The sequence below is a fragment of the Somniosus microcephalus genome, chromosome 5 (assembly GCF_052327205.1).
Source record: "Somniosus microcephalus isolate GS21.2 chromosome 5, FLI_Smic_1.0, whole genome shotgun sequence".
Taxonomy (NCBI): Eukaryota; Metazoa; Chordata; class Chondrichthyes; order Squaliformes; family Somniosidae; genus Somniosus; species Somniosus microcephalus.
Window position 1 is genome coordinate 291,579,371 of NC_140991.1, and position 27,711 is coordinate 291,607,081.

A 27,711-nucleotide genomic window follows, 5' to 3' on the forward strand; every position below is an offset into this window, starting at 1 on the left:
ACTGCCTAAATGTGGTCTAAACGGTGTAGAAATGCTGACAGCGAAACTCCTTTAAAGCCGTTTTATAGATGCATTTTTAGTGTGCTTTCTTAACAATTTCTCTCTCTCAATGGAATGAATACATTCATGTACTCTGTTGGAATTCCCAGACATTGGCAGGTTTGCCTGATCAAGATTCCTTCTATGATGTAGTGGACTGTCTGGAAGAGCAAGGGATGGAAGCTATTTCACAGAGACACTTGAACAAAAAAGGAACCGACTTAGACTTGGTCGAACAATTCAATATTTATGAGGTAATATTTCACACTCCTGCATTAATGTGAACACAATGACATTGTTTTGAAAAAGCTGATGGGAAGGAAGGGCTTTGTGCCTGTGTGTCATTTTGAAAGCCAGTCTGAGACATGGCCCATGTGGGCCTATATCCAGGGTTAAGCCAGCAGAAATCACAGGAAGTAAGCTGCGGTTGTGGAAATGGAGTGCTTGCCTTGCAGATGAAAATTGTCGGGTCATAAAATTCCAAAACTGCAAAAACTGCAGTCTCTAACAGGCAATTTAACAGATTAGCCTTCTCTTGAAAAGACTGAACATTTTACAGGCATTCTGTTTAAGTGTTGATGTAAGTTTGATAATATGCGCTTTTAATATCACAGTAGAAAAAGCAACACTGATGGATTGGGACAGATGGCAACAAGCTTAGTCCCAGGCCAAGATGCAATCGTGTCAGAGGCTTGAAAATATACAAACCAGTACTTTTTCCACATCTCTCGCTGCTGGGATATGGGATAATCCGCGTTGGCAGTAGCTCACCCAAGTGACCATTCTTCAAGTGTGAGCTTAAGAGTGTCAGAAAACTATTGAGCCTTGGTTGAGGGCAGCACAGCTAAGCTAGCTGTTGGCCTCGGCTACACATTCTTCAGAGGAGTCACTAGATAACACTCGGCAGCAGGAACCTTGGCTGATTTACACTCTTTCCCACAAACTGCACCCCCCCCCCCCCAAACCTTTCATCCTTGCTATGTGGGGACCAATTGTAACTCTCCAGAAAGCTAGAACAACAAATACGTGCAGTGATGATGGTGCGTTTGAGATGTGACTGATGGATAGGAGAGGTGTCACTGAGCCATACCTTAATCTCTCAGTTGTCCTGGAGGTTGACTGCAGAAATTGGCAAGCAAAATGCATGGAGGAATTATGGATCAAACGCACCTCATTGTTCCAAAGTAAACTAGGATGGAAAAAAATAAAAGTAACGTGGATTGAATTAGCAGTGCAAAGGAAAAATCAAACTGCAGATGCTGGAAATACACAGCTGGTCAGTCCGCATCTTTACAGAGGAAAGACGGGTTAATGCTCTGAAGGGTATACACTCAAAATATTTACCTGTCTCTTTTTACAGATGCTGACTGACCCAACGTGTATTTCCAGTATTTCCTGTTTTTATTTTAAATGTGGCAATTATTTAATTATATTTTATTGACATGGTTTCACTTATGTTCATTAATAAATAGACATTCTTATTATGAACACAGCTAGCTTTTGCTAGACACTTTTATTGAGCACATGTGGACTAGGTACAGTATCTGTAGAGGCTTCCATCTTGACTGCTGCCTTGTGGATAGCCTAGTGCCTCATGGGTAATGTAGTCTTAATCTACATACAGCTGGGTAGTGTAGTCTTAATACATACAGCTATATACAGCTCTATGGCTCCACCTAGTGTCCACTATAGAATGACATGTTATTGATCATTACAGTTTCTGATGCTGTTTTTTAAAACGGCATGGGGGAAAAATTCGGTAGCGACCATTTTGGGGCGCTAACATCGCCTGGCCGGCACTAATTAGCGCCGGCGACCGCAAAATTGAGTTTTAGCGCCCCAAGAGGGAAGTGGAGCCCTAAATCAGGTGCTCCACTTCCCTCTTAGGGCGCTAACATCAGAGAGCAGGGCGGAGACGTCAGCAGCACTGCACACTGGGCTGTGCAGTCCTGCACACTGGGCTGGGCAGTCCTGCCGCATTCAAAGGCTCCTTCCCTCCATTCAAGGGAAGGGCCATCGCTGCAGGCTCTGCAATTTAAAAAGTACCTACCTGGACCACCAAGGCAGCTGCGATCCCACGTAATCGTGGAGAGGCACTCGCGAAGAAAACTAGAACAGGAAGGGTAAGGTGTTTTTCCACTTACCTCGGCTGTGATAAATCCATGTAGTGAGACAAGGACTCGAAGAGGCGATATCGTAGAATTAACACGAGTACTTTATTAACAACTGGGAAACACATTTACAGACAGCCTGCATCAGCATCCTGGCATTTCACCTTTTCTGACCTTGACAGGACAAGCAAACCGCTGACCTTAGCAGCAGCATTGGCTACAGCACCACCTGGTGGATAACCTTAATCATGACATCCCAGATTACTATATCCCTCCCCCCTTAAGATTTCAGTATGAATTTCTTAACAAACAACCATTCCTGAGGGTCACATGAGTCTCCATTCATCATGTTCCATACTTGACAAATCTAACAGTTCAGTATCAATCTCTCTGGTGGCTTGCGAGCCCTTTGTGAATGTCTAACAGTAAAGTCCCTGCTTGTTTGTGGTGAAGCCACCAGCTGCTCCTGAGCAGTGCTCAGAGTATCTGACTCTGCAACGATGGTTTCCTCTTGACGAATAGGTTCCTGTGGAATTGGCTCTGTCCCTGGTGGTGGCACCACAGATGCACTTGGATAACTGGGGGCAACCCTGTCTTCAGTCATTGCATCTGGAACCTTCATTTCAATTTCCCCTTGTCTGGGAAGTATCTGATCTACATGTCTGCGTACTACCCTACCATCTCCCAACCTGACCTTGTATGATACTGGACCTGTCATTGAATCAATGAAGCCAGGAATCCACTTTGGTCCATAACTGAAATTCCTGGTAAGGACCGCATCTCCTTCTCCAAAACTTCGGCTCTTTGTTCTTTTGTCATGGTTCTCTTTTTGTTTGTTTTGTCTGTTTTCCATTTTCCTTTTTAGGTCTGGGTGGACAAGGTCAAGAGTGGAGCGTAGTCTACGACCTAATAACATCTCGGCAGGAGAGAGTCCTGTGGTGGATTGAAGTGTTATTCTGCAGCTGAACAGAACCCGTGACACTTTGGCTGCTAAACTCCCTTCTGCACTTTTTTTCATCATCTCCTTAAATGTTTGTACGGCTCTCTCCGCAAGTCCATTCGAGGACGGATGATATGGAGCCGAGGTCACCTGCACTGCCATTTTTTCTCAAGAACTCTTTTGTCTCTGTACTCACAAAACAAGTGGCATTGTCACTCACCACGATCTCCAGTAGCCCTTGATTACTGAAGCTCCAATGCAGGCAGTCTATAGTAGTAGTGGTGGAAGCAGAATTTACAGGATAAACATCCATCCATTTGGAATGTGCATCAATGATTATGAGGAACATCTTCCCCATGAATGGACCCGCATAATCTAAGTGCAATCTTCTCCATGGTTTATCCGGCCACTCCCAGGGGTGGAGAGGAGCCGCTGCTGGTGCCTTCCGGTGTTCCTGACAAGTGCTGCAAGTCTTGACTAGATTTTCTATCTCCTCATCTAGCTTTGGCCACCACAAGTAACTCCTAGCCAAGGCTTTCATATGCGAGACCCCAGGATGACACTGATGTAGTTGCTCTAGGATAGACTGTCGTGCTGGCTTTGGAATAATCACTCGTGCTCCCCACAACACGCAACCATCCTGCACACTCAGCTCTGTTTTCCTGACACTGTAGGGTGTGAAGTCAGCCCCTTCCAGATGCTGTGGCCATCCCCTCACCACATATTCTCGAACTCTAGACAGTACTGGATCTTTACCTGTCCATGTTCTTACTTGCTCTGCAGTCACAAGTGCTGTGTCAGTGTCCTCCAACATCAAAACTCTGTCCTCTGGAGCTGCATGGATATGTGTGCCTGGCAGTGGAAGACGGCTCAAGGCATCTGCGTTCCCATGGTACTTGCCCGCCTTGTAGATGATGACATACTCATATACCCTCAACGTCACTGCCCACCTCTGGATCCGGGGTGACACCATCTGTGGAACTGCTTTCATTTCGTTGAAAAGAGAGAGAAGAGGTTTATGATTGGTGCATATGGTGAACTTCCTGCCATATATGTACTTGTGGAACCTCTGTAACCCCTCTTTGTCTAACTGGGAATAGTTTTTTTCCGCTGGTGTTAGAGTTCGGGACATAAACCCTATTGGTCTTACAGTTCCATCTTCCATGCAGTGTGAAAGAACTGCCCCACCCCATAAGGTGAAGCGACACAAGAGAGAATGATGTCTTTCTCTGCATTGTAGTGAACCAGCACATCCGACGACAGCATCAGTTTCTTGGACTGTTCAAATGAAACCCCCTGCTCCTCTCCCCACTGCCACGGTGTCTCCTTGCGCAGTAGTTTGTGAAGAGGTGCTAACACCGTTGACAAGTTTGGTAAAAACCTGTTATAATAGTTCAGCAGTCCCAGGTAAACTTTTAACTCAGCCACATTTGTAGGAGCAGGGGCGTCCTGCAGTGCTTGTACCTTCTCCTTGAGTGGATGGAGCCCGGTGGCGTCCACTCTGTGTCCCAGGAACACTGTCTCATTCCCCAGGAAAGTGCACTTACTCCTCTTGAGCCAGAACTCTGCCCTCTCCAATCTCTGTAGCATCTCTCTGAGTGCTCAGATGCTCCTGGTCGGTTCTTCCCGTCACCAGAATGTTATCCAGATAGATGGAAACATGTGGAATCCCTTGCAGTACACCTTCGATTGTCCTCTGGAAGATAGCTGGACTAGATGAGACACCAAACGGTAAGCGGTTATATGTAAACAAGCCCTTGTGTGTATTTATGGTGACATGCTTCTTTGATTCGTCATCCAGTGTAATCTGCAAGTAGGCATGACTCATATCCAACTTTGTGAATTTCTTTCCTCCAGCCAGGTTTGCAAAGAGGTCCTCTGTTTTGGGAATAGGATACTGCTCTAGTTTGGACACCCGATTAACAGTCAATTTATAGTCTCCACAGAGTCTTACCAAATTGTCCGGTTTTAAAACAGGTACTATGGAAGCTGCCCATTCCGAACATTTCACCGGCTCCAGTATGTTCTCTCTCAATAGACGATCAAGCTCAGCTTCTACCTTTGGCTTCATAGCATAAGGCACAGGTCGTTGTTTAAAAAACCTTGGCGGTGCCTCTTTGTCTACATAAATCTTAGCTGGGGGGCCATTAAATGTGCCAAGTTCCTCCTTGAACACACTCTCATGTTCACTCAACACTTCTTGCAAAGTCAACTGTTTGCCCGCATCTAGTTGATGTACTGCTCCCCAGTCTAATTTAAGTTCTTTTATCCAGCCCCGACCTAACAGGTTTGGTCCGGTACCCAATACTATAACTACAGGTAGCTGTTCCACTGCGTCCCTGTGTTGCACAGTTACCTTAGCTGTACCTAATGTCGCTACTCATTCACCTGTATATGTTTTAAGATGCAGGGAGCAAAGCTTTAACTCTGGAACTTTTGCACGGTTCCACAATTTTGAGTACGCTGCCTTGTTCATTATGGTCACGCCGCACCCTGTATCCACTTCAAAGTTCACCTTAGAGTCATTTACTGTCAGTTGCAATGTGATAGGAGCCACTTTTGGAATGTTCTCTAACATGCTATACATTATGAACATGTCCTCTTCTTCCTCAGTTTCCCCGCTGATGTGGTGTGCTCCATGTTTTTTCACTTCTCTCCCTTGGTTTTGCTGTCCTCTCCCTTTTGGTTTGGATTCCTCCACAGGTGATTTCGCCCTGCAAGCTCGTTTTATGTGTCCTTGTTTCCCACACTTGTAGCACTTTTCCTCCAGAAACCGGCATTCACTCGCCAGGTGATCACCCTTGCATCTATAACATGCCTTCACATGCTCACGTTGTGGTTTCTGATGCATGTTCAACTTGTGCACAACAACCTGACCTGCAACTTGCGTAGCATTAGCTCTGTCTGAACCCTGTATTTCTTTTACATCTCGGTTCGCTGTCTCTATGGCTTGAGCAAGTTCCAATGCTTTTTCCTAAGTAAGCCCAGTCTCGGATAATAATCTACGCTGCATTCAGTCGTCCATAATTCCGCAAACTAGCCTATCTCGCAGCATTTCCTTCAGGTTGTTCCCATAATTGCAATCTTTTGCTAATTTACGCAACACCGCTACATAGTCCATTACGCTCTCTTCCTCTTTCCTGTTCCTTGAATTAAACTTGAACCGCTGTACAATCTCACTAGGCTTAGGGTTGAAATGTTCTTTTAGCAAAGCCACTAATTCAACAAATGATTTGTCTCCAGGCTTTTCAGGACTGAGCAGATTCTTCATCAAACTGTAGGTTTGGTTTCCCACTGAACTAAGCAGAATGGCTTTCCTTTTTCTGGCATCATTTATTTCATTTGCTTCGAAAAAATAACCCAGCACTTCACAGTATTCCTCCCAGGTTTGTGCTTGAATATCAAAAGCGGAAACCATTCCTACTGTGGCAGCCATGCTCTCTTCCAGCTTGTAGCTAACTTTAGCTCGTGATTTTGTTGTTTAAACGTCCCGACAGACTTTTCTTCTTTATGCAGGGTTCTTTAGTTGCCTCGTCGCCAAATGTGATAAATCCATGTCGTGAGACAAGGACTCGAGAGGTAATATCGTGGAATTAACACGAGTACTTTATCAACAACTGGGAAAAACATTTACAGACAGCCTGCATCAGCATCCTGGCATTTCACCTTTTCTGACCTTGACAGGAAGCAAACCTCTGACCTTAGCAGCAGCATTGGCTACAGCACCACCTGGTGGATAACCTTAATCATAACATCCCAGATTACTATATCGGCCACCTCACCATTAATCATCGCCCCCGAAGCGGCCGGCCGCCCAATACACGCCTCCTGCAGCTGTCAGTGTTTTCGACTGGCGTTGCTGCAGGGGGCGGTAGTCAATTTTGATCCGAGGTGCTACTGGGGCGATGCACGCGACGATGATGTCACAATCTCTGGGCGAAGGAGATCAGGGCATAATGCCACAGCGCCGCCGCAAAACACCTGCCAAATATGGCGGGAGTCGATGTCAGCGCCGCGCCTGGTCACAAAGCCTTTTGACAGCTCTAAATCTTACAGCAGTTTTTGATCAATAGACAGAACCTGCATAAGTCAATCTCAACTAATGTCAGTGGACAGTGCCTGTGGGGTTTAGTATGGTGTGCAGTACTTCTATCTGAGCATGCACCCCCTACCTTCTGTGTGCAGTAGTTTTATCTGATCTGTGCATTATGATCTGGAATGCACTGCCTGAGAGGGTGGTGGAGGCAGATTCAATCATGGCTTTCAAAAGGGAATTGGATAAGTACCTGAAGGAAAATAATTTGCAGGGCTGTGGGGAAAGGGCGGGGAGTGGGACTAGCTGAAGTGCTCTTGCAGAGAGCCGGCACGGGCTCGACAGGCTGAACGGCCTCCTTCTGTGCTGTAACCATTCCATGATGCCCTCCCCTCTGTGCAGTAGTTCTAGCTGATCTGTCCATTCCCCTCCCCTCTGTGCAGTAGTTCTAGCTGATCTGTCCATTCCCCTCCCCTCTGTGCAGTAGTTCTAGCTGATCTGTCTATCCCTCACCCCTCAACGTGCACAGTAGTTCTATCTGATCAATTCTCTAAGTTCCACCCTATATGGTCATTCTCAGGACCATGGTAGAGTTTCTGGGGATTCAACTTTTCATGCCATTAAGGATTTTGAATCCCTCAATCAGATCCCTTCTCAGTCTCCTCTTCTCCAGTGTAAACAAGCACAGCTCCTGCAGTCTCTCCTTGTAGCTCAGGTGTCTGATGTTGGGTATCAGCCCCTTTTCCAATGCCATGCTGTTTTTCCTGTTTATGACCCAATGCCCTGTACAGGCTCGGTATCACACCCTGTGGTTTGTGTTCCGTGACGTGCCGTATATAACCCAAGATCCTAATTGCCTTATTTACCACAGCCCCACACACACTTCAGTTAAACCCCACACACACACACACTTCAGTTAAACCCCACACACACACACACTTCAGTTAAACCCCACACACACACACACTTCAGTTAAACCCCACACACACACACACACTTCAGTTAAACCCCACACACACACACACACACTTCAGTTAAACCACACACATACACACACACACTTCAGTTAAACCACACACATACACACACACACACTTCAGTTAAACCCCACACATACTATCACAGGAGATAACTTCATTTTAATCTGTGTTTCTCGTTATATTTGTCCCCTTATACCTGTCACAGGTTACTTATATTAGTTAGTTATTGTCAATGCACTAGGATTCCAGCTGCTGTTTGAGGCAAAATTTGCAATGTAGTTTAGATATCAAATCATTGAAATCAAGTTTAGGCCCATGATGCAGCCCAGATCCTGGAGGCGGCCTGAAGGTATGTTTATACCACAGCTTGCAGCATTGGTGCGATAGTTTTGCTGTAATTGTAGTGTAAACGTATGCTTAACCTGGTGTAATGGCTTGAACTGACACCTGGCACAAAGTAGAGTGACAGTCCCTGGAGGAGGGAGCCTTGTTCTTCACTTTGGAGTTGGTTTGGGCCTTCGTACCTGATCTACACTCCCAAGTTTCACAGCGCAGTGGTTATGTTACTGGACTAATAATCCAGAACACGTGAGCTCACATTCCACCATGGCAGTTTGTGATTTTTGAATTCCGTTGAATAAATAAATCTGTAATTAAAAAGCTGGCATCAGTAAAAGTGACAACAAAGCTGTTGGATTGTTGTAAAAACCCAACTGGTTCACTAATGTACTTTAGGAAACCTGCCATCCTTACCCAGTCTGGACTATACATGACTCCAATCCAACACCAATGTGGTTGACTAACTGCCCACTGAAATGGTCCAGAAAGCCACTCCATTGTATCAAACCATTACAAACAAAGAATAAGAATAAGAAACCGGATAGACCACTCGGCTTTGACCTAGGCAGCAAATTCAGACACGACGCATACGCACCCAGCCCAGCCGACCCTGCATAATAGTCCTCATCTGGGGACTGGTGCCAACATTGGGAGAGCTGTCCCACAGACTAGTCAAATAACAGCCTGACATAGTCATACTCACAGAATCATACCTATCGGCCATCGTCCCAGATTCCTCCATCACCATCCTTGGGTATGTCCTGTCCCATCAGCAGGACAGACCCACCAGAGGTGGGGGCACAGTGGTATACAGTCGGGTGGGAATGGCCCTGGGAGCCTTCAACATTGAGTCCAGACCCCATGAAATCTCATGGCTTCAGGTCAAACATGGGCAAGGAAATCTGCTGATTACCACCCTCCCTCAACTGATGAATCAGTACTCCTGTTGAATACCACTTGAAAGAAGCACTGAGGGTAGCAAGGATACAGAATGTACTCTGGGTGGGGGACTTCAATGTCCGTCACCAAAAGTGGCTCGGTAGTACCACCACTGACCAAGCTGGCCGAGTCCTGAAGGTCATAGCTGACAGACTGGGCTTGCGGCAGATGTTGAGAGAACCAACACAAGGTGTTGGTGTAGGGGTTACGGGGATCGGGTGGGATATGTGTCGGTGCAGGCTCGATGGGCCGAAATGGCCTCTATCTGCACTGTGGGGTTTCTGTGATTCTGTGATTTCTGTGACAAGGGAATAACTTACTTGGTCTCCAGTCCGACACCAATGTAGTTGATTCTTAACTGCTGTCTGAAATGGCCTAGCAAGCCACTCAGTTGTATCAAACTGATGCAGCATGGCGGGAGTACCTTCACCACACGGACTGCAGCGGTTGAAAAAGAAGGCCCATCGCCAACTTCTCCGGGCAATTAGAGATGGGCAATAAATGCCAGCCTTGCTAGCGATGAAAAATAAATAACAAGATGTTTACACTTGGGGAAACAAATGAAATTGAATGTGAATTTTTATATTTGCAAAGTAGTGTAAATCGCTTTTCTTAATTGATTTACAGATGGGCCTGAAACATGAAGATGGAGATGATGATAGTGTTACTCTGAGTGGACGCAAGGACCGGAGGAGATCAAGCCTCGGCATGAATGAGCGACGCGGTTTAGAACGACGGAGAAGCCGAAGGCATTCGGTGCAGAATATGAAGAGCTCGCTGTCTGCCCCTGCGAGTCCTTGCAGTCCCCTGCCTGGCCATTTAAGTCCGCACTTCCTGTCCAATGGCCAGAGGCACGAAGATCTCATTGAGAAGTAAGTGTTGAGTTGTGGTCCTGCAACTTTGGTCTTTACTGTGAAGTGGTCTTTATCCTCTCCACTCACCGTTAATTCCCAGCTGCACCCATGCTATTTAATATTGCTTTTTATCCTGTCATACCTTCTTGCATTAGTTACCATATCCTGTACGAATTTGGGGAGCAACTAGGTCTCATGTTTAAAGAGTAAAAAAAGGCACAAGAGAACCTGTCGGCTATTAATATTTATATTATCACAGAGACCCAAAAGCCTAATCTGCTGGTGTCTGAATTCACAGGCACTCCAACCTATCCAGTGCAGATATGGTGATGTAATTATGCGCCTCCATAGAATAATGCAACAGGAAACCCTGCTGCAGGTGAATAAGCACAGATTAAAATATCTCGCATCCATATAAATCTGGAATTTTACCCCAGTTAATGGGGGGGGGGGCGGAAGGTCCCCAGTTGTGAAATGAGATGTGATGCACAAGCTGGTTAGACACGCAAGTACATAATTATGGGTTTATGTGCATTAATGCCAATTGAATTAGATTAGTTTGTTATGTTGGCAATTGGGAATGAACGTTTCATTCGAGAGAAGACACTGCACCCAGAAACGCTTAACCTGTAGGTGGAATGGCTAACAATATCAGCACTGAGTTTTCTCATGCCTGGAGGGGCTGATGGAGAATTTATGTCAGTGCATGTATTCTTAGAGTTCCAGTTTCTGTGATCACGCCAACAAGAGTCAACTTGTGTCAAGACACTGAAGGTCAGTTGTAAGATATAAACATTAGCTAAGATCACTTTTTAGGAATGTGTTGTCTTTGCACTCTGGATTTTTTTTAATTGGTTTTCAGACAAACCTGGCTGTCAAAATGCAGCTGTTCACTTCCCTTAAATATAATTTACATGTGGTTGTAACATGACTCAGCTTTGTGCTCATGGCAAGGTGAGAATAATCGTATTAAGCTCAGGCCAATCGCACCCTGTTCTGCGCACAAAGTTTCCTCCTAACGGAAAAATCAGGCCCATTGTGTTTCATAGTCTACAGCAGCCTGTACTTCTGTATTCAACATTCGAAAAGAGTGCAATGGCTGTCACAGAGCAATGGAAGAATTTACTTTGATTCCTTTCTACTTTTAAAGTATTTAATCAGAAGTTTACAGCTCCAAATAGAGGCTCTTGCCTCCTAGTGATAACTCCCACCTGAACCAAAATCCTTATGCTGCAGCAAAGTCAAAGCCTTATCCTGACCTACCCAAGTGAGGAATGCCAACCCTCAGCTGCCTGCTATATGGTGCAGCCATGGGTCGATATCTTTCCATGTCCCCCTGCACTCCACAGCTCATGTCTGATTTAGTCTCATTCATTCATTCTTGTTTTTGACACCCAATTTACTATGTTCAGCAAAGATGAGGCTCAGCACTTCGTGATCTGCCATGCCGATGAACCAAACCAGCCTGATGATGTATTTGAGGCAAATCACACAGCGCATAATGAGTAAGTACAGGGGCTGCATTGAATTGCATGATTGCAGCTGGGTCACTCTTCTGCTGCTCCTTGTGCTCCACCTATCTGGGGATGAGGGGCTGATGTGAAAAGCTTTTGCTGCTGGACATGCTGTGTCTGTATTAGTGAGCAATCTATTTTCTTTTTGTAGCAATTATCCTTTTTGGACCAAATTTTCATAGTTTATAATGTAGGCAGAACTCCAGAAAAGTTAAGACAAAGTTGCAATTTTTCCTAAGTTTGTTACTTTCATAAAATTTGTGGAGCTTTTATCAGTGGTGTAGCACTGATGTCTTGATATGGGATGATACTAGTGTGGGTGCTACAAGAAGAGGATGGCATCCAAGCAGAGCTAAAGAAGCACCTTGAGTTGCAAAGGTGCAGGTGTAAATAAACATCTTTACTGAGATCTTCCCTTCTTCACCCCTTCCCTTCCCTTCTTCACCCCTTCCCTTCCCTTCTTCACCCCTTCCCTTCTTCACCCCTTCCCTTCTTCACCCCTTCCCTTCTTCACCCCTTCCCTTCTTCACCCCTTCCCTTCTTCACCCCTTCCCTTCTTCACCCCTTCCCTTCTTCACCCCTTCCCTTCTTCACCCCTTCCATTCTTCACCCCTTCCATTCTTCACCCCTTCCATTCTTCACCCCTTCCATTCTTCACCCCTTCCCTTCCATTCTTCACCCCTTCCCTTCCATTCTTCACCCCTTCCCTTCCATTCCCTTCCATTCTTCATCCAAGCAACATCAATTTATTTTGGGTCCTGACCACTACCCTTCAAAATATACATGTAAACACTCCTCAGAGCAGCAGCCTCTTTTGCACCTTGCGTGAGATTTTTCTTCGAGTGTCAGCTTGGCTTCATTCTCAATGGATTGAAGCTCCACTACAGACTTGCGCACATAATCTAGGCTGACAATTCGCTTCTACACTGACAGAGTGCTGCATTGTCAGAGGTGCCATCCTTTAGATGTGATGTTAAGCCAAGACCTGTCTATCTGCTCAGGTAAAGGTAAGAGATCCCACAGCATATTTGAAGAATTGAGAATCTCACCTTGTCATAGCCTACATTCCTCCCTCAACCAGTACCACTAAAAACAGATTATTTGATCATTCCTTTGCTGTTTAAGGGACGTTGCTGCATACAAATCAGCGATCACATTTGCCTACATAGGGCCTACTCCTGTGAGCTGGGTCATTGTTTCCCCCCAATAATTTGAATTGCCCACTAATTTAAATCATGTGGGGCCTCAAGTTAACAGGAGTATACTGAAATAATAACACTGTACTTTTTGGGACATCCTGAGGATGGAATAAGATGCGGTATAAATGCAAATTTGTTTGCTCATTGTCTTCAGCCTAAAGTGGCCACTGGCTCTTGTTGAAATGCTAAACAGTTAATATGCTCCTGGACTTTGCCCAAAATGCTTTGAACCAGCAAGAATGCCCTGGAATGACTTCTTCCGATTGTTTTCTTTCCCCTGTCCTAGCAGTGGGAAGTGTGTGGCTTCCACTTTCCTGCCCTTCTACTCCCTTCCCGTGTGATGTGGGCTGGACAGGGAACCTGGCAGAGTCGGAGATCAAATCTGCATTGGTTGGTGCTGCCAAATGTTGTCTCATCACATTGATAAAGCTGCTGCTGAGTGTTCAGATCTACTTGCAGCCTGTAGCTTGCACGGAACTTCTGATTATTTGGGAAGAAGTTGACAGATCTGTTGTTTGACATAAATGCGTGCTAAGAAATAATCCAAGAAAAAAAGGAATGACCGCAAAGAATGAGGGCCAGGCAGCACAGTGCATTAGAACAGAGAGATCTGAATCCTTTCCCTACACGGAGGGGGCTGGGACTCCTGCCTTTCCAACAGTTGTTAAAGGTCACAATTAGTGCCATTTTCCTGTGAGGAATTTGTTGATAATGCACCACTGAGGGGAACGATTGGTCATGTGAGGAGGAATAAAGGTTACAGTCCGCAGGATGGGGGTCAAGGCCCAGTTGTTAGTTGCCCTCTCGGTTACAGTAGCTGGGGAGAATGGTGATGTTGTACTTTCCTGACAGTGTGTCTGGGTGAGGTTTTGATTGTGTTTTTATCACCCTGTGCCATACTTGACTAAGGAAGGTTTGACCCTCTCACTGAGTGAAGGAGACCGGTGAGGAGGCATTCCTCATTTGCACAGTTGTCTCACAAACGGTTAGAAAATGTGAGCTGGACTTTGGCTTGTTGTAACTTTTCAGTTTTACGGAACTATATATGGAGTCAGTATGAAGCTTGCGTCTCCTAAGTATGCGTTTAATTAAAGAAGTGTGAGCAGCTAGCACTGAAAGGTTCTGGTCATGAATTAAAATGTTACAGATTCTGCACGATTCAAAGATGTTAAGTGCCTGAAATAGAATAAAAGCCCCTTTTTTAATGGTTGTTTGCACAGTGCAAAAACATAAATCTTCATAAGGCGGAAGGTTTTAAAGCTTGCTGCGAGATCAAACGGAATGCTTGGATGAAGAAGTTTCTTTCCAGTGAAATGCTGCTTATCCAAACATTGATGGTCCGAGTCCTTTGATTACTCAAATTGCCGGATATTAGCCATTCGCTTTATATATCCTTTACAATAACATTACGTTGCAGCATTAGGGGACCACCTGTCTACCGAGACCACCGAGATTGGGTAAAATCTTCGGTCCTTTTATCACAATTTGGTACAAATTATAGTATAATTATTTACAGTTTCAAAAAGATTATAGTGTTTTGTTATTTGTTTTATTAGAAGTTAATTCATTACTTTTAACAAAGCCACCAAAAGATTTGGGTTAAATTCCACACCATAAATTGCCTATTTTGGATTTTACTTTAGACAATAAATGCACTGTCTGCTAAATCTAGTTTCCAGATCCTGTTTGATTATTAAAACTGTTGAGACCTCCTCTCGTTCACTGTTAAGGTTGAGTAATTGTCATCCTGTCATGTTCCTTTGGCCATGCAATATTTTAATTACCTTTTACCCGTGTATGTCAGATCTAGATCTTACTTTTCCTTCACTTCTGGTGTTGGTTCATGGAAGATATTTTCCATTTGCTTGGGTTACATTCAGCACACGCTCCACTGGCGTAGGGCAGGTTCTCTATTCATTTTGCAGTGCCATCCGTGGCTCAGTGGGTAGCACTCTCACCTCTGAGTCATAAGGTTCTTGGTTCAGGTTCCACTGAATCTAGGTTGACACTCCAGTGCAGTACTGAAGGAGTGCTTCACTGTTGTATGTACCGTCTTTCAGATGAGATGTTAAACCAAGGCCGTGTCTGCCCCCTCAGGTAGACGCAATAGATCCCATAGCACTATTTCGAAGAAGAGCAGGAGAGTTATCCCCGGTGTCCTGGCCAATATTTATCTCTCAACCAACATCTCAAAAACAGATTATCTGTTCATTATCTCATTGCTATTTGTGGGACCTTGCTGTGCGCAAATTGGCTGCCATGTTTTGTACATTAAAGAAAGAAAGACTTGCATTTATATAGCGCCTTTCACAACCACCAGATGTCTCGAAGTACTTTACATCCAATGAAGTACTTTTTGGAGTATAGTCGCTGTTGTATTGTGGGAAACGCGTGACTGTGTCTCAAAAGTACTTTATTGTCTGTAAAGCGCTTTGGGACATTGTGAGGTCTTGAAAGGCACTACATAAATGTAACTTCTTTCTTTCTTTTACCTATGGAGACTATCCCAGTAAATTCTTTGTAATCCAAGACTGAATGAAAATTAAAGTTTACAAACATAATTTAGGTTTTCTGGGCCAATGCATGATCGCAGCGTGGGAGGACTCGGAATATCTACCGATAGATACGGAGCAGCTCAACTTTTGCAAACAGAATTTCAATCCTCTGGGCAGTCTGCCTGAAACCCGCTACTTAAATTGTCAGATGCTCATTATAAAAAGAACGATTCTAACTTGCATACTGAAACTGTTGTGATATCTTAATGCTTGCTGAAGTTGCGTTGCCATCAGGGGTATTTGGGCTGTCTGGGTTGGTTCTAACGGCTGAGTCATAGGCAGGTTTATGGAGAGCTTTAAGCAGTCCAAATGCTGCCAATCTTGCTGGGGAAATTTCCATTACCTGCCGGGATTTTGGGGAGGGGGGCGGGTGGTGAGGAGGTATAAATTAAATACTGTAAGTTAATGAAATCTGCTGTATTGATCTTTGGTGACTGTTTAATTTTTACTTTAATTAACCTGATTAACTTATTCTAGCTTAAGCCGCATTAGACTAGTAGCAGTCAGAGGTTTTAAATTGATGGATCAGATCAAAGCTCTGCAGTCCTGCCACGTCTAGTCATGAATGGTGGTGGACCATTAAACAACTAACGGGGGGAGGAGGAGGAGCCATGAATATCCCCATCCTCAATGATGGTGGAGCCCAGCACGTGAGTGCAAAAGACAAGGCTGAAGCGTTTGCAACCGTCTTCAGCCAGAAGTGCCGAGTGGACGATCCATATCGGCCTCCTCCTGAGGTCCCCACCATCACAGAAGCCAGTCTTCAGCCAATTCGATTCACTCCACTGTCTGAAAAACTGCGAGGGTATGAGAGGGAAATTCACATTAACAAGGGCTTCTGTTTGGCTCTGGGAAAGGCTACATTATAGCAGAAATTGGGGCCAATTTTCCTCAGCTGTGCATCTACTTTTGGGATGCACCGAAGAAGAAAAACGGGCAGAGACCCATTGTGCCAGGACTCCACCGTCTTGCTGTTGCCCCAGGATTTCCAGGGCTTTCCTCGAGGGGAGTAGAGTTCTTGCATTGGACAGTCATGGAAATGAAGTGGGAGAGGATCGGCCTCATTTTCTTCAGGTATGCTGAGTGGGTGGGTGCCTGAAAGGTTTGTGAATGGCCCAGATTGAAGAACCTGAGGGGGGGCAGGCAGAACAAGCAAAGCAGCCTGCAGGGACAAGCCCAACCTTTTACAGGTGGCCAGTGGATCTCCAGAAGTGGAAGGCTTTTGGCTGCTGTTTTTGAGGCCCAGCAGCCGGTGGCCATTTCCTCCTGGGCCTCCTGCAGCACCTGGATTTCCATCCCTGATTCTGAGGTGTCGTCTTCCTGACTGGTGCCCAGGTGGCATGGGATGGCATTCCTATGAGGTCATATTTTGGCTCACTTACTGGCATTGTCCTTGACACTGAGCCCAAGGGCAACCTATGGAGAGCTGTAAAACGTAGAAGTGAGTTCCTTTTTGTTTCATCATAACAGCAGCATGACGTTGCAAAGGTATAAATCTTGCATAACTTGAATGCAATTTAACGCGCATTTGTAAACTGCGCTATAAATACATGAGACTCCGAAATGAGCCTCTGCTGTAACCTTGATCAAGCTGCTCGAGGACAATATGTGCTTTCCTTCTCCGTTCCGACCATGGGCACAAATCTACATTAATAAGGATACAAATACTCTTCAATAACCTGCAGTAATATCATCTGGGTCACTTGTGAGGTTTGTAAGATGGAATATTTTAAATGACAAGTCACTCTCATAAATTTGGTTTCTATAACTGTACATTGGATGCTAAGCCAGTAATTAAAACACTGGTATGATCTGACGACTTGACTTTTCAGTCGTGCCTGTCATCAAGTTTGGAGTAATGGTTGTAAAATTAGGCCGCATTTAGTTTTTAACCACAGTCATTCTAGTCCAACATCTCTCCGATTCTTTTGCTCTTGTCAGCAGAGTGATGGCAGGGACAGATGATTGGGGGCAGGGTTATACCATCTGCTGGGAACTCTAAACCTGTGGAACTACGTCCATGTTCTCATGAGGCTGCTGTGAAAGGAACGATGTGATTCTTCCCCCGATTGTTCTAACCCAAGCACATTAAAACCCTGCCACTTGGAGAGAGGACATGTGCATCGTAAGTCGCTGAGTTGTAGTAATGATGGTGGGCTTGCTGGTCATTGCATGAAGCTCAGCAAGGGGGAAATGTAAACGTCATTGTTATCAGAAATCTAGGAGTGACTCTGTGCACTGAGTGGGAAGGTGAGTCTCCCCAAACCTCTTAATGAAATAAAACTGAGATATTTATGCATGTTCTATAATGTTGCTTAATGATCTTTATAAAAGCTTTTTTATTCATTATTTTAAGGGAATTGAGTATGATTTGATAAAAATGAGAAATAATCAGACACAATCAAGACCAACACAAAGGTACAGGTGCTAATAAAGCATGCTGTACCATTAGTTTAGATTTATTAAATTATTGTGGTTCTGGGCCCTGAAATTATGATACTAGCACCCGATTACTTGACCCGTTCACCTGAAATTAAACAGGTTAATTTCGGCATAGTGGTTAGCACTGTTGCCTCACAGCGCCAGGGACCCGGGTTCAAATCCGGCCTCGGGTGACTGTCTGTGTGGAGTTTGCACATTCTCCCCGTGTTTGCGTGGGTTTCCTCCGGGTGCTCCGGTTTCCTCCCACAGTCCAAAGATGTGCGGGTTAGGTTGATTGGCTATGATAAATTGACCCTTAGTGTTAGGGGGATTAAATACGTGGGGTTACGGGGATCGGGTGGGATATGTGTCGGTGTAGGGGTTACGGGGATCGGGTGGGATATGTGTCGGTGCAGGCTCGATGGGCTGAAATGGCCTCTATCTGCATTGTGGGGTTTCTGTGATCTGTGATTCTTCTAAAATAGCGCAGATGTAATTTTAGGCAAACATACATAGCATCCCATAATGTAAATTCAGGGTCCTGGTGCTTACCGTCAAGTCTTAATGAGTAAAGGGGAATGCAATTGAGCTTTAATAATTCAGTCATTTTTGTGCTAAAGCAATTTTGAATAATTCAATCAATAACAATAATTTAGTGTTGAAAAAGTTTTGACATCCTATAGTTTGAATTAAGAGCATACTACATAATGACAGAGCGGAAATCTATCTGAAGATGGGGAAAGTTTAAGTTTCTTTCTTAAAACAAAAACATTGCATGGTTGCCAAAGTAAATCAGGAAGTTGCATTGATGTGGTTAGCCAGAGTTTATCTCCCAAGGTTTGATTGTGAGTTTTATTATTTTCAAATTCTAAAGCAGTATCTACAAAATGTGAGGAGGTAAAACAACAGGCTAAGTAAACAAAGAAAAATATGTTCCCATCACTGTTTACAGCAGAATATTGCAATAGTGCTACAATAGCCAACTTAAGTACAAGTTGCAAGTTAAACATCTGAAGCAACATAAGGCAATGTCAAAAATGCACATAAACCAAAATGAAGTCTTGCGGCATGAATCTTGAGAAGGACCAAGCCAAGGACAGCAGTAGGAAGCCTTTCCAGTCCTGCTACTGGCTGGAATGGTTGGGGTCAGTCATGGAATTAGCACCAGAAAAGGCCTTTGGCATGATTAGCAGTGGAACAGGGAATGGGTAATTAAGGCGGATAATGGGATGTCATAACTGTGAGAGGATAAAGTTCAGAATAAAATGGGAAATAATAATATAGAAAGGGAAGGGGCCAGGTGAAACCATATCAGTACTAGGTCAACCCGTCTCCATACAGTGAGATGCGAGGGAAAAGTACAGAACCCTCCAGACCCCAGCACTACCACGTTACCCAGTCACCTTAAAACATTGGGGCCAGCAGAATCTGCTGTCGCTTCATGTACAATAATTCAAAAAGGGAAGTAGCCTGATATAGACATGGAGAATGCATAACTCTTTTTGATTGAGCTACCTTCCATTATTGCTCATTGCACGCCAAGCAAGATGTTATCACCTGTATGCAGAGAACTCGCAAGCAACAATGCATTGCAAAATGCAGGCGAGCAATCAAATGTCCCAATTCCAGTTTAAATGGAACCTCCATAGGAAGAATAGAGATACCATAACTAATGGAATTGACCTGCAATATCATGGCTCAAAATGACACTGGTAAGAGCCAACGACTTTGTTCTAAAGCACCTAGTTAAATGTTGTCATATAGATCACAAGATGAGACGGTGGTTCTCAATCATTTGTGCAATATTTTGAAGACCTTAATCTCTGCTGCAAAATGAGCTTTAATGGTGGCAAATTGAAGATATCTCTAGTGTAGTGGGGACAGTAAGCCCCTCAAAATCAAATGCAGGAAGGGAATATTAATAGTGCAAATCAGACATTACAGTGGAATCCCATTGATAAATGTGGTAGATCAATTCTTTTATTTTTTGAAAAGCTGGAATAAAGCTTAAATATAATCAAAAAACCTTAAATTTTGCCTAAAATTATCCAATTATGAATGATGTCGCTCATAATACATTTTTTATCTGAAGAGTTTCTATGCTAAAATAAAATAGAACAAGATTACAGTTTGGTTTTCCTTTAAAACAAATCTAGTTTTAAAAGAAGTCCAAGCACTTGATATGCACTTGAAGTGCCGTAACCTACAAGGTTACGGGCCAAGAGCTGGAAAGTGGGATTAGGCTGGATAGCTCTTTTTTGGCTGGCATAGACACGATGGGCCGAATGGCCTCCTTCTAGGCCGGAAACCTCAATTATTCTAAACCTATTTAGTGGTCTGGTGGATCAAATAAACTACATTCAGATCAGCTGAGATTTCTGGCACAGATTTGGCCCAAAGTAATAAAAGATTGAGATTTGCCATTTTGATCAGGGTGTGTTGCAGATGCGAGCTCCGTGTGCTGACACTATTGTTCCCATTTGGGCTTCTGTAAAATTCACTCTTGCTTGTAACACATATAGAAGAAATAGGATAGAAAATAGGCTTATGGGCCTAGAAATTCACTAGCCTTAGCGCCGCTTTTGAGGCGCTAGAGGGACTAGCGCCAGAGTTATGGCCAGTTTAAAAATTCCCTGGGGCCCTAAATCGGCGTTGCACCGGTAGCGCTGCGCCGGCACCGATGACGTCATCGGTGTGCGCAGCGTCCCGGTTGCCGTGGTAACCCGCCCGAACTCCGAAATTGAGTTGCGGCCGCCTCGCCCGTGGCAGCCGCAAGCAACGTTCTGGCAGAGGTGCCTTACTCCAGTTTGCGCCGGCGCATTAAAGGCCCCGCGGCGGCCGGCCACTTTCCCGCCGGCCGCCTGCCCGCAGCTCCCTCCCCGGACTTCTCCCCCCCCCCCCCCGGAACAGATGCAAGCCCGGCACTTGTCCGAGGTGCCGGGCTCATTTTTAAGCTGATTTGCGCGGGCCGCGGCCGGGTGCAGGCAGCTCCTCCTTAACGGGAGGAGGAGGCCTGCACGTCCCCAGCCTGCCGCAGCGCCGGAATTGCGGCGCGAAACGGCAGTTAGCGCCGATGTACCGCCGCAAAGACCCTTCAGTAGCGCCGGCAGCCATTTGGGCGCGGCGCCACTGAATTTTTGGCGCGCGCAGGGGACTTAGCGCCGGCACTAACTTCCGGCGCTAAAGCCCTGGCTAAGCCAAAACCCAATTTCTAGGCCACTATATTTTAAAACAAAACTTTTATGTTGAACTCTTATGGCTGAGCTGCTGCACTTAAGGGGTGGAGAGCTAGAATGGAAGCCTTCTCCACTGCCATTGGTCGAGTTGAACTGACTCACACCAACCACAGATCAAGCCTGGGACCTTCCTGATCGGAATTGCTTTGAACAACTATCTCTGCTATTTACCCATCGAGTTATCTCGGTAACCCTTTGAATGTTATTTCTCTGAAATTTGAATTGATAAGTGCCTCTATTTGCACCTCATTAAGAGTAATTGTAATATAGTGTATAAAATTTGCAAACCTTTTAAAATTTGCCCCGCTGCAGGATCTCCCCCTGCTCTTCTTTCCCACCACCCCTCACCTTATCTTCCCTGTCTCCCTTTTCCCCCCTCCCTGGATTATACCAAATATGATTTAAAGGTCTATTTTATGACAACATTTAATTAAAAGCTTTCCAGAATTTATTCACATCTTTTGTTAACAAGGATTAAGTCAGAATACTGTCAATTCCACATCCATTCCAGGTCATCCCATTATCCAGGTCCTTTGGCACCAATTCAGAGATTTCCATTATCCAGGTCCTTTGGCTCCAATTCAGAGATTCCCATTATCCAGTCCTTTGGCTCCAATTCAGAGATTCCCATTATCCAGTCCTTTGGCTCCAATTCAGAGATTCCCATTATCCAGGTCCTTTGGCTCCAATTCAGAGAATCCCATTATCCAGGTCCTTTGGCTCCAATTCAGATATTCCCATTATCCAAGTCCCCTGGCTCCAATTCAGAGATTCCCATTATCCAGGTCCTTTGGCTCCAATTCAGAGATTCCCATTATCCAGGTACTTTGGCTCCAATTCAGAGATTCCCATTATCCAGGTCCTTTAGCTCCAATTCAGAGATTCCCATTATCCAGGTCCTTTGGCTCCAATTCAGAGATTCCCATTATCCATGTCCCCTGGCTCCAATTCAGAGATTCCCATTATCTAGGTCACTTGGCTCCAATTCGGAGATTCCTATTATCCAGGTCCCTTGGCCTCCAGTTCATATTCCTGTTATCCAGGTATCTTAGCTTTGACTGTAATAGCTAAAGTTTAAATGCTCTACTCAAAAATAGACAGCTGCAGCATCTTTATTCATGATATTAAGGATGTTTGGCTGCCAGTTCAGACCTGAATCTCCCTCTCTGTAAGCTATGTGGTTATAAATCTCAGTCGGTCCCTATGTTGTACAGTTGCTGATGCTATCATATTTACTTTGGATCAAGTGCACCACTACTAAAGTCAATTTGTTTGAAAAGAGACAGACATACATACAGCACATTAATATTTTTTAATGATATCTATGTTATCAATGAGACCTATGCACACATTTGAACCTTGTTGGGAAATCACAGGGCTTGTGCTAACCCCTTCCTCATTATGTTCTATTAATTTACTTTTGCAAAATCAGATTTATTTGGCACTCCATAATACAGTTGTCAATTGTGGCCATCTTTTGCACTTTATTTGCTTACTTGTATCTAACTTCTAACTACTAATGAGGATAGATTTGGATTTTTACCATCATGTTAGCAGCAATGCTGTGGTAGTAAGGCTGTCTACTGTGCACGAGGGATAAGTCGCCTGATGATGGGATTGATGCTACAAAATTCACACAGACGCTTTGGTTCAAATTGTACCATTAAAAGAAAGAAAGACTTGCATTTATATAGCACCTTTCATGACCACCGGATGTCCCAAAGCACTTTACAGCCAATGAAGTACTTTGAAGCGTAGTCACTGTTGTAATGTAAGAAACGCGGCAGCTAATTTGCGCACAGCAAGCTCCCACAAACAGCAATGTGATAATGACCAGATAATCTGTTTTAGTGATGTTTGATTGAGGGCTAAATATTGGCCAGGACACCGGGGATAACTCCCCTGCTCTTCTTCGATATAGTGCCATGGGATCTTTTACGTCCACTTGAGAGAGCAGACGGGGCCTCGGTTTAACGTCTCATCCGAAAGACGGCACCTCTGACAGTGCAGCACTCCCTCAGTACTGCACTGGGAGTGTCAGCCTAGATTTTTGTGCTCAAGTCTCTGGAGTGGGACTTGAACCCACAACCTTCAGACTCAGAGGCGAGGGTGCTACCCACTGAGCCACAGCAAACTTGAAGTCAATGAAAAGGGAAATCGGGGTGGGAGGGGGTGGTGGTGCTGTATAATGGGGAGTCAGTACGCTACTGCCTATTATCCATTGTGATAGCTGAAAGTTTAGCCCCCAAATATGGATACAGGATACATGATGAATATCTGTCTTAGGGAGGGTTTGGTGCTGCATCTTAGTTCAATTATGCCTACCAACCCATTATCTCATAAAAATTCTGTCTATTGCACCTGGAATCTACATTCATCAGAAATATCCTGAGGCTATTAATATCTTTAATAGTTTTTGATTGCTCTAGCAAGGAACTGGCAGACATGATGCACCAAGTGTGCTATAAACTTCGATGGTTCTGTCTCGGCCTGTAAACTCTGTAAATCTGTCATTGCAGCTGCTAAATACAACTTTATTGAAACTTTCCTGCCCCTTCAGCAGCTGCTGTATTGAGTTGAATTTTTCTGTAGCCATCTCTCTGAAATGTTGTAAGTCCTCCTTTCTACACCCATCCTAATGCTACAGTTTAGTGGCTCTCGAGAAAGCTAGCCATTTTTGCCGTGCATTTCTGTTCCAGATCTTGATGACTTTGGCAAACAGACCCTCCGCTCCATTCTCTCTTTACACTGTGATCAATATTAAGAATTATCCTTACCCAGGTCTGTCCAATCCACTGATCTCTAGACTCCAATTAAGACCTGTGATATTGATGGTTTCCTTCCTATCATTCTTAAGATATATGTACCAGGTTCTGTACAAGCGCTCCAAAGTATCATAATCCCAGTCAATCTTTTTTTTTGCACATTTGCTTGTGTTCACCCTGTGCCTAAGAGGATGATCCTCGCCCTTTCAAATACTGGTCTATTCCAGTTGCACTGGTACTTTTTCTTAAATATGGAAACTCTCAAATTATCATCTTGAATGTGTTGGCTTAATCCATGATCGAGTATGAATTTCAGGATGGCTGTTCCACTGGTGATCATATTCCTGTGTTATACACTTCTTTGCTCTTGGATAGTTTGGTGAATCATATGCTATTTACTTTTTTGATGAAGTCATATCCAAAATGGGTTGTGACGCAGTGTACTAGACTTCAAAAAGGTTTTTACATAGAGAATCCAACATGGAACTAGGCTGTTCGACCCCACATATCTAACGAACTCTTAAATGTTGATACGGTCCCTGCTTCATTCAATATCTCCAGTAGTGAATTCCACAACCTCACAACACTGTGTATATATATATTTTTAAAAACAGATCTGCACAAAAGGCTTGTTACCTAAACTTAAAAAGTGGGAATTCAGGGTGAAATCTGTGGCGGCAGCCAAGGAGCTTTCAAAATAGATTAATGAAAAATCGTAAAACCTGTCAATCTGTGGCAGATGAAGCTAAATATGGATAAGAATAACTTGCATTTGTATAACATTTTAACTTAGAAAAACATCCCGATCGGTTCATAAAGCAAAAGTGGATGTTGAGCCAAAAAGTGTGATATTGGGAGGGGTGATACAAAAGCTTGGTGAAAGAAGGGGGCTTTAATGAAGGGATTAAAAGAGGAACGCATGGGAACAAATGGGCAGCAAACATGTTGGAATGGCTAAGGGTGAAGTTGAAAGAAATCTCCAGCTATTAGAAGGTTGGCAATCACTACAGAGCAGCAAATCAGCAATGCAAATGGAATGCTGACGTGTATAACCAAAACAGGAGAGTACAAGTCTGAGGATGCTGTTTTAAAACTGTAGTGTGTTCTGGTCAGCCGCTACTTTTAGTACTACAGGTATATCCCATTTTGTCACTGAGACACAAGGGAGGCAGGCAATTCATGGAAGTGGTGCTGTGAAGAGCCACAAGGCTGATTCTTAATGTCAGAGAACTGAGTTATGAGGAAAGGCTGGAGAAAGTAGGATTCCAGCTTTGAAAAGTGGTGACAAAGATAGTAAACAGTCTAGAGCAGGTCAATCCAAAACGCTGATCCAAGTTAAATCATAACAGCAGGACAAGGGGACATAAATTCAAACTGAAGAAAAGGCCAATTTGGGATTAATGTGAGGAAGTTCTTCACACAAAGTTAGCAATGCGTGCAAGAAATATTTGGATACTATCATAGGGGTTTACTGTAGACATTTTGCTATCCTGGCTGGACAAGCTATCCTCATCCATATTGATCTTATGTTGCCTTCAAACTCAAAGTATGGCACTGTGCACTTCCAAATAAATTATGACCTCCCACAAAATTTATATTTAGGATAATCTGGTTACTTCTCAAATTGACCTATCATCATTTTGACTTTTATGTTGCTAACTTAGAAATCCAACCTCTTCCATTCTGTTTCTTCATATCGGTGACCTCCTTTGTGCAACCCTATCCATTCTGTTGCTGATAATTCTACTCTAATGTTCATCAACTTACTTCAGTGCACACAGTCACCCGTCCTCTTGCAGTGCAATGGTTGAATCGATACATTACAATATCATCCATGCCCTTCAATGGGGCAATGAAAATTGTGTTTCACTTAATTCTTCAAAGATCGTTTCTTCATGTCTCTTGCAAATATAACCAACAGCTATGGCTGCTTACTTTTGATAGCTCCATCCCTAGTCCTCCTTCATCTCTCAATCGCCTCACTATCTCCTCTGATCTCAAATGAAACGGTCACATCTTAGCAGTGACTTTAGCAATAGTGGAGAAGATTGGTTTTCTTTTTCATGCCAAACAACTCTTAGCTTTCCATCAAGCCCAACACTTGAATATTGATCTCATAACTTGGGAGCCTCTCTTAATATCATTTGGTCCTTCCGGGCAGGATAGAAGAAAAATCTCATCAACGAGAATTCATCTTTATCTCTGAATTCTAACCTCCAGTCAATGTCACTCTCTATTGGATACTCTCATGTATGCTCATTCTATCTTTCATTCTCTCCCTCCCTCCCTCTCTCCCTCCCTCTCTCCCTCCCTCTCTCCCTCCCTCTCTCCCTCCCTCTCTCCCTCCGTCTCTCCCTCAGTCTCTCCCTCAGTCTCTCCCTCAGGGTCTCTCTGGGTCTCTCTGGGTCTGTCTCTCTCTCGCTCTCTCGCTCTCTCTGTCTCTCTCTCGCTCTCTCTGTCTCTCTCTCGCTCTCTCTCTCGCTCTCTGCCTCTCTGTCGCTCTCTGCCTCTCTGTCGCTCTCTGCCTCTCTGTCGCTCTCTGCCTCTCTGTCGCTCTCTGCCTCTCTGTCGCTCTCTGCCTCTCTGTCGCTCTCTGCCTCTCTGTCGCTCTCTGCCTCTCTGTCGCTCTCTGCCTCTCAGTCGCTCTCTGCCTCTCAGTCGCTCTCTGCCTCTCAGTCGCTCTCTGCCTCGCTCGCTCTCTGTGTTAAGTCTGTGGGTTGTATTGTAAATAATACACAGACTCCACGATTAACAAAATAAAACAGGTCTTTACTATTCAGAGGTTCGGGCGATTCTGCCCGAGTTAACGTATCACAACCCTTATATACTGGTGTGGTCACTATCGGTATTACAGTATACATGAGCCAACAAATAGTGCCACACCGAAAGTAGTGCTCTTAAAGGCGAACGGTTACATTCTATAGTTCCCTTAAAGGTAAACGGTTACATACACAACACTCCTCCCTTTTTAGCTTATTACTTACAGAATCCCCTTTAAACATACAATCTTCAACTTCATATAACAGTTTACAGATATACTCTCGATGGAGTCAACGTCATATAACAGTTTACAAGTTCAGTCTCTGTGGAGGTTTCCGGATCCTCTCTGGATAACGCCGAAGTGGTGTCGTCATTCCTAGCGGCCCAGTAGGGGTGCCTGGCAAAATCGATTCAGCTGGAACAACAGTGTCAGGTTCATCTGATTCCAATGTTACTAGATCAGCAGTAGGTGTTCTAGGTATTTCAGTTTCAACATTACTCGGGTCAGGTGGTGAAGTCGAGTGCTCATTTGTGGCGGACTCTATGAGCTGGTCAACATGGTGCCTTATTACATTGTCCCCAATGTTCACCGTGTACATCAACGGGCCTAGCCTTTTTTTAATAGTTCCAGGCTGCCATTTTTCTGTACGATAGTCCCGGGCCAAAACTTGTTGCCCCATCTTGAAAGACCTAGTTGCCCTGTCATTGATGTTCTGGAATTGCCGGTTCTCCACGTCCCTTCTGACATTGGGTTTAAGTAAATCCAGCCGGCATCTTAAGCGTCTGTTAAAAAACATCATTGCGGGAGTTTGATTTGTGACCACATGTGTTGCATTTCGGTATGCCAACAAAAAACTGTCTACCTTATGTTGTAGACTTATGTCTTCATTACTCATGGCCTTTACGGCCTTCTTGAAGGTCTGGACGAACCTTTCAGCCAACCCATTGGAGGCGGGATGGTATGGGGCTGATGTGTAATGTTTAACCCCATTGCTCTTTAGGAATTTCTTGAATTCCTCGGACACA

General features: G+C 44.4%; 1 protein-coding gene across 8 annotated transcripts in view; it reads left to right on the plus strand.

The window, feature by feature from the left end:
• The window catches only part of fhod3b (formin homology 2 domain containing 3b), a 724,225-nt gene that overhangs the window by 516,626 nt on the left and 179,888 nt on the right, over positions 1-27,711 (plus strand). For 7 of the 8 annotated variants that reach the window (XM_085989128.1, XM_085989121.1, XM_085989122.1 and 4 more), the window contains exons 10-12: positions 150-293; positions 10,009-10,253; positions 11,648-11,740. In XM_085989128.1, coding sequence (XP_085845254.1) covers positions 150-293; positions 10,009-10,253; positions 11,648-11,740 — 482 coding nt within the window. The remainder of the gene's footprint in view (positions 1-149; positions 294-10,008; positions 10,254-11,647; positions 11,741-27,711) is intronic. The other variant, XM_085989126.1, reaches the window with a different exon arrangement.